This window comes from Piliocolobus tephrosceles, chromosome 2 (assembly GCF_002776525.5).
Source record: "Piliocolobus tephrosceles isolate RC106 chromosome 2, ASM277652v3, whole genome shotgun sequence".
Taxonomy (NCBI): Eukaryota; Metazoa; Chordata; class Mammalia; order Primates; family Cercopithecidae; genus Piliocolobus; species Piliocolobus tephrosceles.
The window spans coordinates 76,664,665-76,679,588 of NC_045435.1; the positions used below are offsets into that span (position 1 = coordinate 76,664,665).

At 38.5% G+C, this 14,924-nt stretch overlaps 1 protein-coding gene across 2 annotated transcripts in view; it reads left to right on the forward strand.

The window, feature by feature from the left end:
- Positions 1–2,852, forward strand: part of FHIT (fragile histidine triad diadenosine triphosphatase) — a 1,513,705-nt gene extending 1,510,853 nt beyond the window's left edge. Inside the window, exon 10 of one of the 2 annotated variants that reach the window (XM_031935191.1) lies at positions 2,512–2,852. In XM_031935191.1, coding sequence (XP_031791051.1) covers positions 2,512–2,537 — 26 coding nt within the window. In that variant the 3' untranslated portion in view covers positions 2,538–2,852. The remainder of the gene's footprint in view (positions 1–2,511) is intronic. The other variant, XM_023200616.3, reaches the window with a different exon arrangement.
- Positions 2,853–14,924: the final 12,072 nt, after the last annotated feature.

The window sequence follows — 14,924 nt, forward strand, 5'->3', positions numbered from 1 at the left end:
ATTTACAAGAAAAAAACAAACAACCCCATCAAAAAGTGGGCAAAGGATATGAACAGACATTTCTCAAAAGAAGACATTCATACAGCCAACAGACACATGAAAAAATGCTGATCATCACTGGCCATCAGAGAAATGCAAATCAAAACCACAATGAGATACCATCTCACACCAGATAGAATGGCAATCATTCAAAAGTCAGGAAACAACAGGTGCTGGAGAGGATGTGGAGAAATAGGAACACTTTTACACTGTTGGTGGGATTGTAAACTAGTTCAGCCATTATGGAAAACAGTATGGCGATTCCTCAAGGATCTAGAACTAGATGTACCATATGACCCAGCCATCCCACTACTGGGTATATACCCAAAGGATTATAAATCATGCTGCTATAAAGACACATGCACACGTATATTTATTGCAGCACTATTCACAATAGCAAAGTGTTGGAATCAACCCAAATGTCCATCTGTGGCAGACTGGATTAAGAAAATGTGGCACATATACACCATGGAGTATTATGCAGCCATAAAAAAGGATGAGTTTGTGTCCTTTGTAGGGACATGGATGCAGCTGGAAACCATCATTCTTAGCAAACTATCACAAGAACAGAAAACCAAACACCGCATGTTCTCACTCATAGGTGGGAACTGAACAATAACATCACTTGGACTCGGGAAGGGGATCATCACACATCGGGGCCTATCATGGGGGGGGAGGCGGGAGGGATTGCATTGGGAGTTATACCCGATATAAATGACGAATTGATGGGTGCTGACGAGTTGATGGGTGCAGCACACCAACATGGCACAAGTATACATATGTAACAAACCTGCACGTTATGCACATGTACCCTAGAACTTAAAATATAATAATAAAAGAAAAAAAAGAAATTTGTTTATAAACATAGGGTTACCATGCAATACTGGCATGTATCTAGACTAAAAAAATTACTTGTTTATCTCAAATTCAAATTTAACTGGTATCTTGTATTTTTTCTGGCAAACCTGTTAATAAACTCCCATGGACCCCAGTTACAGATCCTCTCCTATAAATAGTTTCTTTTTCCTTTTTAGAATTAGATAACTCCAAATTAGAAATAGGCAATTCTTCATCTGGCCTGTGAATAAATATATTCATGTTAGAAGTTGCAGAAGTAGATCAGATATAAATAAAAAACAAAATTAGCAAATGCTGGTAGCAATTGATTGGAAAAAAATTGTATCAACCACTTAGTGATCATGATTTTTAGCTAGAAAACACATTCATCGTATTCTGATTTCACTTTGAAATGTAAGTCTTACTGGATAGCTTTAAATATATGTGCACTTGGCCTTTCTCTCCCCAGCCCTCTTTTTAGAGTATTCTAAATACTTAAAGACCCAGACTACCTTTTCCCCTACTGTTGTTCAAACATGGTGTTGTACTCAGATCCTTGCATTCTAGAAAGCTTATTTCATTCTCCCATGTCATAAGTTTGTCAGCTCTGCACTCAATTGCCTGGGGGGATATGGCAAGTGCTATAGCAGAGGCTGTCTTTCATATTTTATTTTTAACCTTTTCCACTGTTCACCATCTCTCTCTCATTTTTTAAGAATCAAGCTAGTTTACCTAAGAACATAGGCCTATGGGCATGACTACAAACCTCTTTCTATTCCTCTTATGAAGGCCAGTATGTCATTTTAGAGTGCCCTGTTCAAATTTAAATGTGGTAACAATACCTCAGACTTGACTGCCTAGGTTGAATTTTTTCTCCTGGGTTTCCTATGTAGTGGGTATTTTCAGGTAGAGGCTAGAAAGCTTTAGGTTTTTTTCCCAAGGCTTGCTGAATTGTAGGATTTTGTCTTAGAATGCATTTTCTAGACACTTTAAGAAGATTCAAACTTATTACCCAAGTTTCCTGTAGGCTTTGCTTTGTCAGTTTTTGCTTCTGTCTTGCCTTGAGGCTTGACATCTCCTGTCTTCCAGGTAAATTGACTTCCCTTGTACATCTTACCAGAAAGATATTTACCCTAACTTGTTACACAAACTATTGCCACTGTACCTTTGGATTTTTAAGTTAACTAACATTTGTAGTTCTCTTTAAAGGTTTCTGTGTACAGACAAACAAATCACCCTCAGTCTTCCCAGCAGTCAGATGTGGTAACTAAGACTAGGATGGATAATATAGGTTGCGAGGTGGCAAACCACGTAGGGTCCTAAGATTTTGCCAAGAGTATCATCATTACCTGGAGTATAATGGGATTAAATATACTTCCCTTTAAGGACAAAGGAAACATTCTGTTGAAACTGTCCTCCCAGGGTTAACAAGAATTACATGCTGGGTTCTGGACAGAAATATAGTTGTAATTAAGCATTAATCAGGCCGCACTTTGGCCCACTTCTTCGTAACCAAAGTCACGGAGCACCAGATGCCAACAGTTTGCCTCCTCATTGTTCCTACAGAGAAGATTTCTGATGTTAGAATCATAAGGCTTTTGTTGTTTGTTAAAAATTGCTTACCATGTTTTTCAGATCCTGAATTCCAGCAAAAGAGCTAATACCAACCAGTTTGAAGATCCCCCTCCCCACGAGGAACTGAATCAGCATGAAAATGCAGTTTCTTCATCTCACCATCCTGTGATTTCATCCTGTATTCTTTAATCAATGATCCCCTATCTCGGTCACTCCAACCCCCTTAAAATACCTAAGACCTAAACCGCTCAGACAGGCAGATTTGAGGTTTCCCCCTGTCTCCTTATTCGGCAGCCTTATGATTAAACTTCCTTCTCTGCTGCAACCCTGTGTCTCGGTGTATTGACTTGCCATGCATTAGGCAACAAACCTATTATAGTAATTTTTTAAAGGAAATTCAATCATTGGATTGATCCGCCTGCTTATTTCTCCCCTTTTCAAAAAAAGATGTGTTTACATATTGAATTTTTATACATTTAAGTGGTTCATGAAACTCCTGAAATTCGTGAAATGTGTTAATAAATAGGGCAATTATGAAATATTTGGACATAGCTAGACTTTAAAACTTGTTTGTTAATCTGAAGTTCAGATAGACTTGACCTTCCCCAGCATTCATGATTATTCCCTCAGCAGCAAGTTAGTCTTAGGCAGAGCAAGTTTAAAGACATTCATGGTGCTCACTCTGCAAAACCACACGGTTCTCAACATGCACAGAGGCAGACATGATAGGGCTCAGCCCTGGAATTGATAACAGTAGCCAACACTTGCTAAGAATTTATAAGATGTAGACTCTGTTATTATCCTGTCTTACAAGTGATGAGAAAGCTAAGTCTTAGGGATGTTAAGTATTAGTTCAAGGCCAATCAATCAATGGTAAGTGGCAAAGCTCAGATTTGAACCAAGGCAGTCCCGCCCTAAAGGCCATTCTCTCTTAGTCTGTGTACTGCCCTCCTTGCTAAAAGAGCTCACCTCTCTAGCCACTTCCTTCTCCCTGTCCCATCTCTCCTTGTACCCTCCCTCCAAATAGTCTTTTTAGCTTCTTCACCTTATCTACTGGCCTATTTCTGCCTTGAGGACCTCCCACCTCCTCACCTGCTGGACTTCCTTACCTGCCTTGTTAATACAACCCTGTCCAGCACCTGCCTCCCTGGTCACACTACAGCCAGGTAACAGAAACCAAAATGGGCCTGTATTCCCCAACCAACTTTGTTCTACTTGCAAGTTTTTCAGATCATGCTGGTTCCTGCCTAGGCTGCCCTCCCTCTTTCTTTTCTTTACCATCTGACCACATGCCTAAATAAACATGACCTTGGGTGAATACAGTGTTTCCCAAATTGCATTCATTCCCATTTTGTCATGATTTTTCTTATCTTTGTGGACCACTTAGAGCATTATTTACTTGATTCACTTTTTAATTTTTAGTACATTTATCTTACTTTATATTTCAGCCTCAATGAAAAGCAAGTACTACTTGTAATTAGAAGTTAAGCATAAAAATAAACATAAGAGAAAAACGATGCTGATGATTTCCAGCTCTGCATAGTTGCTTGCCTTAGCTACTAGGAGTGAGATTCAGTCTCTGTTAAAAAGTGAAGCTAGCCACCATAAGAAGGGCATTTAATTCTAGCACTAAACTGAAACTCTACATTTGGCATATTCAGAAGGATTAAAGACAATAACCTATTCAGAGATTCAATGTAGATCACTTAAGATTATCTTAAACAGGAATATGACTCCCAACTTTGGTGAAACATCAGTGGAGGCCAGATCTTAAACCCAGAGCAAGCTGGCTTTAGACCTGCTTCAATCCTAAATCAGTACTCCTTTCCCCCACCTGTACCTGGCTCGCCCCACCGCCCCGCCCACCCCAAGGCATATCAAGAAGGCAAGGTACATGGGGGAAAACCAAAGAGTCAGCTTCCCTAGGACTGATGAGTCAAATTTCAGTGCTTGCCCCTGACATTTTGCTTGCCAGTAGTCTATCTTAAAACCAACAGATTGCAAAGAAGAATGTAAACACCTATATCCAGAGATGCCCTATATAAGAATAAGGAGTATAAGACCAAAAAGCTGTTTTTGATTTAATGTTTGGAGTGGACATACCTAGTTAAATGATTTGGCTGTTTCCCCACCAAAATCTCATCTTGAATTGTAGCTCCCATAATCTTCTCATGTCATGGGAGGGACCAAGTGGGAGGTAATTGAATCAAGGGGGAGGGTCTTTCCCATGCTGTTCTCATGATTGATAGTGAATATGTCTCACGAGAGCTGATGGTTTTATAAAGGACAGTTTCCCTGCCTATGCTGTCTTGCCTGCTGCCATGTAAGATGTGCCTTTGCTCCTCCTTTGCCTTCCTCCATGATTGTGAGTCCATTAAACCTCTTTCCTTTATAAATTACCCAGTCTTGGGTATGTTGTTATTAGCAGCATGACAACAAACTAATACACCTAGCAACTCCTTTTTAAGTATTATGTTCTATATCTTCTAAATATATAAAGAATTAATCCTCAGCATAGCAAGAGTAACATTAGGACAACAAAGGTAAACATTCTGAAACTATGTACTGTCTCCTCAGCCTCTTGAAGCCATCAAGACACCAACATCGGATTAATTGTGTACAACTCTCTTTATCTTCCCACATGACCTTCCAGGAGATTTTGGTGTTTTAGCTGCTCTCTGTATCCTTTGCCTAACAGAAAATGACTTTGAATTGCAGTTTCTTGAGCAATAGTGAGAAAGGGTTATTGCCTTCACCATGCACAAGGAGCTCAACAGCTCAAGGGTTGCTGAATGAAGCTGCAGTGGTCTCACTCACCACGTGACAGATCCTTGATGAGGCTGGCAATCCTCTGGTTCCAGGAATTCAGCGTCTGCTCTCTGCATAGGTGAATTTATGCATTGGCTCCCTACACACTGGACTGAGTTCCAGGATAAGGGATTTGCAATGGCTCTTTTAGTCTATGTTCTAAATCACATTAGATGACAAGAGACCTGCATTTCTTATCTAACATTGCCTCCTTCCTGGAGGATGGTAATTCTTTACGCACCTATTGATACTTGGATTTGCTGTCTCTATACAGCCAAGCAGTTTTTATACTTAATTTTAAAGCAATGGCATGTGTCCTAGTGACTAGTGGGGGAAGATTTTGCCATCTCCCCATCCTCCCCTCTCCCATTCCACATTAGAATCGAAGGGGATATGTTGTTGGTAAAATATGCAAGCATCACCCCTAATTCTGATGGAAAATCAGAGCAGGGAAGGTTTCCACACCCTGTTGTGTCAGCAGAGCTCACTTGTAATTCATCAAGCTCTCCTCTGTGCATGTCGTTATTTTATAGATAATTGGTTGCCTCTCATTTACTCATAATGGGGCCGTGCAATTTCAAAGCAACTGAGTCAGCCCAAAACAGCATTATTAGTAGTTATAGATGTACTGTCAAGGCAAAATTTCGACACTGGCGTTTTTGAAAAATCACCATAATTTCAGCCACTGGATCACCCTTATATCATAATTGTGGACAGTCAAGGTGATTGAGAAAGGACGGGTTTGCCTATTTAGCACATGTTCTGGTCTGTAAATTGTACCTTTTGAAATCTACCCCAAATCTCAACCACCTCAGGGATGTTCCACTGTCAGCACAGAAGCCTCTAATGAGAAAGACCCAGGAAGCTGACCATAGTACTCTCATATTTTCTTGGGGGAAAGGTGGATTTTAAATTCGGCTTCATCACCAGTTTAATCTTAAACCCACTAGATAACTCCCATGTGAGGAGCTCAATACCAATTTAAATGTTTCAGCCATCTCCAAGTTTCACAACAATTATGAAACTCTTTCAGCTGTTCCTAAATTGTTATGAAAATAGATTTTCTTTAGGATACAGGTACAAGAGAAGATACTTCTTTTAAGGCTAAAGATACTTTAGTGTGTTCAAAAAGCTCTTTGCCTGACAAAGGACCCATTGTTTTAAAAGAAGCCAGAAGGGAGATTTCAATTGGTTTTTCCTTACTTCTCCAGTTCAATATCTATTGGATCTGGCTGCCTCTCCCCTCATTCTATTTAGATTACATTTCTAGAATCTGGCTTGAGTGACAGGAAATTAAATACTCTATTACCTGGATTAGATAAATATAAACCAACAACCTGTGCCTAAATTGGGAATAATAAACCACAGAATCATGGAAACTTGATAAACCATCAAATCAAATGTCTCATTAAATGATTTATGTTACAACAACTTAAAAGAGTGACCATCCAACTACACTTTAAAAACCTCCCTTTAGAAACATTCTCTGAGACAGTTTACCCCATGGATCCAAAATGGACTTTTGGCTTAGTTTAATTATTTTAAAAATGTTTTAACAAGACCCAACTTTCTCTAACATGTACCCAGTTGTTCAAAAGATTTCCTACAGGCCATTGATGGCTCAAGAATCTGCAGAACTCTTCCTTTGAGATTTATTTCTACTGGTAATTGAAAAATGACTAGTGTCTTGAAGTAATTTTAACGCATGTGAATCTTGAAACTACATGATCCATTAGCATGGAGTTCTTTCCAGAAACGTATAATCTAAATAGCCAAAGATAATTTTTTAAGAGTTTCAGACTTTACTTACGTCTTGCAAAATGGTAATACAATCAAATGGTAATACAATAAAATAAACCCTGTCACTGTCACCCTCATCATTTTCATCCTCATCTCCAGAAATGGATAACTGCATATTAATCTGCATACTCTTATATAGCAAAAACTTTCTAAATCTTTCTTCTCCTAAGACATTTCTTTTCTTTTTCTACTTCCTTCTCTCCACTCTATATAGTGTGCTTCTTTCAGTGTTGCCCTTTTGTCTGTCTCTACCTGAAAGGAGAGTGAGAAAGAAGACTCTTCTAGACAGTGTGGAAGGTTAATATGAAGAAAGGCTATGAAAATTCACATTCATAACCTTTGATCCCACTGCTTCATAATAGCTAATATTTATGCAATTCATTTGATCCTGTGCCTAAAATGTCCCTCAGCCACTTCTTACATAATAAATCCTCCCTTATTTTGACATGCTGGGGCATCAATCAAGTTATTATGTACATACTTAACCTGGATCATCAATACAGGGCACACTAGCAGAGTCAGCTCTAGATTATGCTCTTTCTGGCTTTAATACTTCTCTGAGTATCTAAGAAGCAGTTCAGTGTATTCTACCACCTCAAATTTATCATGAGTGGTGGGCAATTGAGACTGTGAGTGTCTTATGGATTAAACTAAAGTCTTCCCAACCACGAGGAAAAGAGAGGATAGAGCTAAGTAGGGAACATCTTATTAATTAAAATGTCACCACTTGTCCCAGTGGTGTAAGTGGGGTAAGATTAGACCCCAAGCCAAATACATGTAATGTGCCACTTCTTCTTCCAGATACCTGTTTTTCCTTCTTTTCCCCTACACGAGTAATTGAGGCAGAACATGCTTTTTGGAGAGGCCGGGAACCATACAAAGACGGGGAAGAGAGTGCTAATGAAGCCATCTTGGGAATAAACTTTTCCTGTCTTATACCCAACTCTTTCAGGGGACAAATGTCTGCCACCTCCTCTTTTAACTCCCCAGCCCTCACTGCACTGGCCAGGCTATTTTAGTTTAATATAATCATTTTACAGTCCTAGCATGGGGTTACCCCCTCTACTAAAGCTTCATGTAAATAACACAGAATCAAAAGAAAAAGTCAAGTGGCAGGTAATGTGTCCTCCAGAGCAAATGTTTGTCTTGTGTTTTACCCAGAACTTTTTAAAATGTGCTTTGAAAACAAAAGACCGATAAAATGAACATTACAGTTTGGTGAAAATTATGTCCCAGCGCCTCTCTCTCTCCCAACAAGAAACCTGTTTTTCAATCCCGTCCTAAGCACCAGGCATATCCACCACCAAGTGAAAGTATAAAAAGACACTCTGCAGTCACCTAAGAATGGCATCTGAATTGTCTTGTCAGTTTGGTTTCTACTCTCAGTGGAAATATCTTTAAATAATTTAAAGTAGAACCCCATCAATATTTGCCACCACACTTACTCTCTGAACCTGGACATGTTGCTCTTTTGTGCCTCACCTTCCTTATCTCTGAATTACAATGATGGAGAAAGCATTTTACTTACATCCCAGGGTTATTACAAGGAAAACACAAAATAATGGAATGGGAAACCAGCATGCCAATAGTACAAATTCATTATTTATTTCTACGATTTCTAGTATATTTTGAAGATGATAAATTATAGGGATATTCAGGTCATGAGAAACTAGTTTAAGCAGTAACTAAAGAATTAAATCTGTAGAGCAGGATGTTTTCAGAGCACTAAAAAAAAAAAAAAAAAGTTTGTCTTTGGGTGAGGGAGAAAGGACAAGATGGTGGAAGGTGAACAAGAAGGCACAAGCCATGTTGCTTCTGGGTTCTTCCTCACCAACTTTCCCGCGCACAGGAAAATGCAGCCCGCGCCCTGGAAGATGCAGATCAACCGAGCATGCGCCAGGTGACGTCAATCCAAAGAGATGGAAACTTACCCGGCCACGCCTATGGAGACGTCCCTATCACGCCCTTATCCCGCCCACTGCCCTCCCCCTTCCAGTACCAATGCATAAAAGTCCACCGCCGGCAGAAGCCAGTGTGACTTCTTCAGCCCCTCTTGTGGACTGGAGAACCTCACCCGAGAGCACCCGCGCGACTTCTCTGGCCCCATACCTGAGGACCGGAGAACCTTGCCTGAGAGAGTGTGCATATTTGCAATAAAAGACTGCCACTTTCTTATGTACTTTGGCCTCATGTTTAATTATTTAGCTCTCCTAAATTAAATTAAATTAAACAAAACAGTCTTCTGCTTTTATTACTAAGTAGTTTGACTCAATCCTCCCGCTGTGTTCAACTAGAAAGACTACACAGAATTTTTTTTTTATAATCTGTTGGAAGTAGTAGGAAGGTAGCAAAAGATTACAGGACCAAGAGCCAAGAGAAGATAGAAATCCGCAGAAGTGAGCCCCGTGTTTGAGGTTGCTTTTCCATTGAGGGCATTTGTGAGTCTCAGAGAGGCAGGTGGAGATAAAGCAATAAAGTCAGTTTTCCAATGGTAGAGTCCTTTCTAAACCTCCACCCCTGGGTGGGAATTCAAACATCTGGGAGAGTTATACCCTTGGAAAAAGACTGAGCCCTTACACCAACTACAGCCCAACTTCAAATCATCTGGGCAGCCAAGAAACTCACAACTGGAAGTTGAATTAAGGTGCTCTCAAATTGCTAGTCCATTAAACTCCTGGCAGAAGCCAGAAAATCCTCTCTAGAAGAAAGTGATACCAACCAAGACCTGAAATTATTTCTCACATTTGTTTCCAAACAGAATGCCCAGTATATTTGTGAATGTTTGTACCCCCCAATGCCACACTGCCCTCCCCACACACATAAACACAGAAGGCATGTGATGAGACAAGTTGTTGTGGACTGAATGTCATGTCCTTCCACAACTCATTTATTAAAGCCCTAACCCCCATGTGATGGTATTAGGAAGTAGGCTTTCAGGAGGTAAGTAGATTTAGATAAGGTCAAAAGGGTGGGGCCCCCATGGTGGGGTAGGTGCAATGGTAAGAATAGACATCAGATTTCTATCTTTATGCATATTCAAAGAAGGGGCTAAGTGAGTACACAGCAAGACGGTGGCCGTCCACAAGCCAAGAGGAGAGGTCTCAGAATGAACCGACCTTGCTGGTACCTTGATGTTGGAGTTCCCAGGTTCCAGGACTATTGTTTAAGCTACCCAGTCTGTGATATTTTGTCATAGCAACTCAAGCTGCTTAAGACAGAAATTGATACAAGCAAGATCAGAATCACAGGTTACCTGGAAACTGGAATTATCAGACATAGATGTTAAAATAACTACATTTATTTATGGAGAGAAAAGACAAGATTGTTTTTTAAGTTTAGCAGAGAGCTAGAATTTATTACAAAAAAAGACACAGATCATGAGAAAAATAACCAAATAAAAATTCTAGAACTCAAACGAATGAATTTGGCAGCACATTATTCACAGCCAAAAAGAGAATTAGTGAACCCAAAGATGGGCCATATGAAAATGCCAGACTGAACCATGTAGAGGTAGAGTGGAAGAAAAAGTAGAAAAGACAACAGAAGACATAAAATACAAGGGGAAAGTCAAATAGATATTTATTCATATTTCCATGGGGAGAGAAAACAGAGTTTCAGTGGAAGCTAGATTTAAAGAGATGATGGCTGACAATTTTTCAGAACTAGGAAAAGCTACCAATCCAAAACTCCAAAACACAGCAAAATCAAAGCATGAGTGAAGAATCCATGCTTAGGCACATTACAATAAAATTGCAGAAAAGCAAAAACAAAGAGAAATGTAGACTTAAGGAAAAAAATCACTGGCTTTTCAAAGAAGACATAATTAGACCAAAAGCAGCAACTACAAAAAAAATGAAAATCAGAAGACCATGGTATATGACTAAGAGCCAAAAGAACTACTGAGTTAGATTTCCATAACCAGTTAATATGAATGAATGAATGAATGAATGAATGAATGAATGAATGAATGACTTCCTGAATGAAGGTAAGATACATGCATTTTCTGATGAAAGCTGAGAATTTGTCACCAATAGACTTATACTAAAAGAAATCTAAGGGCCAGGTGTGATGACTGATGCCTGTAATCCAAGCACTTTGGGAGGCCAAGGTGGGTGGATTGCTTGAGCTCAGGAGTTCAAGACCAGCCTGGGCAACATGGCAAAATCCTGTCTCTATAAAAAATACAAAAATTAGCCAACTGTGGTGGTATGCACCTGTAGTCCCAGCGACTTGTGGGGCTGAGGTGGGAGGATGGTTTGAGCCTGGGAGGTTGAGGCTACAGTGAGCCAAGATTGCACCACTGCACTAAACAAGAAGAAATCAAGTGGAAGTTGGAAACTATTTTGAACTGATTGAAGAAAACTCAAACTTGGGGATACAACTAAAGGTGTGTTGAGAGGGTAATTTACTTTTAATTATGACTTGCATGCACTTGTTCAAGAAAAGTCGAAAGTTACCATGCTACCCCATTCTCTATGATGTATTTCACATTGCATGCCTGTGTCAAAACATCTCATGCATCCCATAAATATATTCACCTACTATGTACCCACAAAAATTAAGAATTAACATTTAAAAAATAAAAACAGTTAATGTGCTAAACATCTTTCTGGAGACATTAAAAAGAGAACCATAAAATTAAGAGGAAGGAAATAACAATAAATTTTAATGTAATAAAATAGAAAACACAAATGCAATTGAAAGGATCAATGAAGTCAAATGTAGGGTCTTTGAAAAGAGGGAAGGCAAAAAACCCATGTTAAAAAGAAAAAGGCAAACTTCTGTATAGATACTATAGTCATTAAAAAGGAATGTTAGAGCAATACATTTGAAAATTTGAATTAAATAGACAAACTTCTCAAAAATACAACTAGCACAAACTGACAAAAGGTGAAAAAGAAAATATGAATCAAATTTGATTCTGATTAAAGAAACCTGAGTCTGAAATAATATCCTTCCCACAAAGAAATTTTCAGGCCCAGATAGCTTTACTAGTGAATTCTACCACATACTTGAGAAATAAATAAGAACCTTATTCAAACTCTGCCAAAGAAAAGGGGCGGTGGGGTGGGGGGAAGAAACTCTTAAATTGTCCAGTTTGTTGTATGATTTACGTTGCAAATGAAACTCGCAAGAACATTACAGAATGGAAATCTATAGACTAATTGCACTTGGAAACACAAATGTCAAAATTCTAAGAGATATCAGACAGATGATAGACACATTGTGCATGCACTCACACATACGATTTGGGAAAAGGATAAGACATCATGACTAATACAACTTTCATTTCACATTAGACCTTCAAATGATGTCTTTCCCTGGGTTAATGAAGGAGAAAATCATAGGATCATCTTAGTAGGTGCAAATAAAATTACTGATCAAATTACACATCTAACTTAATAAATTCAAAAGGTCTAGGAAAGCTACAAGTAGAAGGGACTTTATACTTAGGAATGAAATGAACACTATGCATCTGAGATTGTAAATGAGATAAAAATATTCACTATTAACACTTCTATTTCACAACGTGCTTGAAGTCCTAGCTAGTGTAGAAAGGTGAGAATAATAAACAAAAGGTGCAGAAGGATTAGAAAGAAAGGAATAAAACTGTCATTATTTGTAGACAATATGATATATGCAGAAAACACAAAAGAATCTACAGAGAAACAAGTAAAATTCATCAGTAAACTCAGCAAGGCCTCTGAATCCAAGGGTTTGTGTGTGTGTGTGTGTGTGTGTTTTAAATTTCTCTGTATCAGCTACAATAGTTAGAAAATGAAAAGTTTTGAAGTTTGCTTTTAACATCAAAAATCAGATACCTAGGAATAATTACAGATATGAAAGCTTATAGACAAAAAAATAAAATGTTAACAGTCACTAAAGAGAAATTAAATAAATGGAGAAGTAAATGACTGAATTTTATTAATATACAGATAGAATTTTCCTCAAGTTGAGTATAAACCCACAGCAACTCAGATCCAAATTCCCATAGGTTTTCATAAAAATCGACAAGTTGATTCTAAAATGCGTATGGAAATGTAGCCAGAGACTTAGAAAAAACAAGATTAGAGGAATTGGAGGGGCTCACTCTACAGGATATCAAGACTTATTACAAGGCTATAAGAGTTTAAGAGAGCGTGGTATTGGTACAAAGATAACTAGACTGATAGAACAAAAGAGGACATAGAAGCAAATCCAGGCATATATGAACACTTGATTTATGATAAAAAATGACACTACAGAGCCATGAGAAAAGGAAGATCTTTTCAATAGACAATTCTTGGAAAATTGGATACCCAAGTAGAAAACTAATGAAAAGAAACCCTACCTCACACCACATGCAAAAGATAGTTCCAGGCAGATTGTAACTCAAAGCATGAATTGTAAAATTTTAAAGGCTTTGAAGATATTATAAGAGGATATCTTCATAATCTTGCTATAGGGAAAGACTTTTGAAACAGGACACAAAAGGCAGTACTGAAAAAAAAGGATTGATACATTAGACTACATTCAAGTTAAGAACTTCTGTTTATCAAAGTACACCATTGAGACAGAGAGGAGACAAGCTGCAGTAGAGGGGAAGGTACTTACCACCTATATAATCAACAAAGGACTAGTGTCCAGAGGACAATATAAAATGAAAAAGGAAGAAAAGAAAAACACACTACTATTTAATAAGAAAAAGTCAGCAGCCCGATAGAAAATACCCAATGACTTGAACAGGCACTTCACAAAAAAATGGATATTGAAATGGCCAATAATCTTCAGTCATCAGGGAAATATAAGCTTAAAATGCAGTAAAATACCACTGCACACCCACGAGAATAGTCACAATGTAAAAGGACTGACAATATCAAGTGTTTGCAAGAATGTGGAACAATAGAAACACACAAAAGAACACATACTGTGTGATTTCATTTACATAAAGTTGAAAAACAGGCAAAATTCAATTATAGTGCTTAGAGATACATTCATTTAGAAGGTAAAATTATAAGGAAAGCAAGGAAGCACTCACCGTGAAAGTCAGGCCAGTGATTACCTTTGCGGGGGAAGAAAGAAGGGAACCGTGATTTGGAAAGGAAACGTGGAGTGAGCGGGGTGGGAAAGTGGAAGAGTTGGCGATGTTCTGTTCCTCACCGTGGGTGTTGCCAAGACATGTGTTAGCTTTATATTTATTCTGTAAGCCATATACATATTTCCTGCATGTTTCTGTATGTGTGTTATATTTCAGCATCAAAAGAACAAGCAAATCAGATAAATGAAAAATTTTTAGTTAAGCCAAAAAAAAAAACAAAACAGGAAGAAAAAGAAGAAAGAGATTGACATGTTGTTGCTGGCTGAATATTCAAGTATTCCATAATAGGCTTAAACAAAAAAAGAGTAATTGCCATCTATAATCTTTACAGACACATTGCCAGTACATCAGGGAGTTGGCACTCCTCCTCCTGACCAACCTCCCTGACTTGAAGAGGCCACTCTGGCCAAACAAATTGTTATTTCAGGAAGTGAGCAATGGAGATCACCACAGAGAAGATGCTTTATTATTAATAATTCTTAATAAAACCACTTATGGAGAGTTTACCATGGGCAAGTTACACCAAGTACTTTACAGATTTTATTCAATTAAACCCCGCAACAACCCTCTAGTATTGCCCTGGTTTTCAGATGTGAAAAGTGAGGCTTACAGCAGCTGTGTGACTTGCCTGCCCAAGGTCTCTCAGGTTGTACATTGAGAGTCAGGGTTCAGGTCCAGGCAGTCTGCCTCTGGAACCCACACTTACCTTTCCACTAAAAATGGTGGCTCTCTATTTAGAAACATCATCCCCCACATAAGCTCTAGCTAACCGAAGACAAGAATTGTC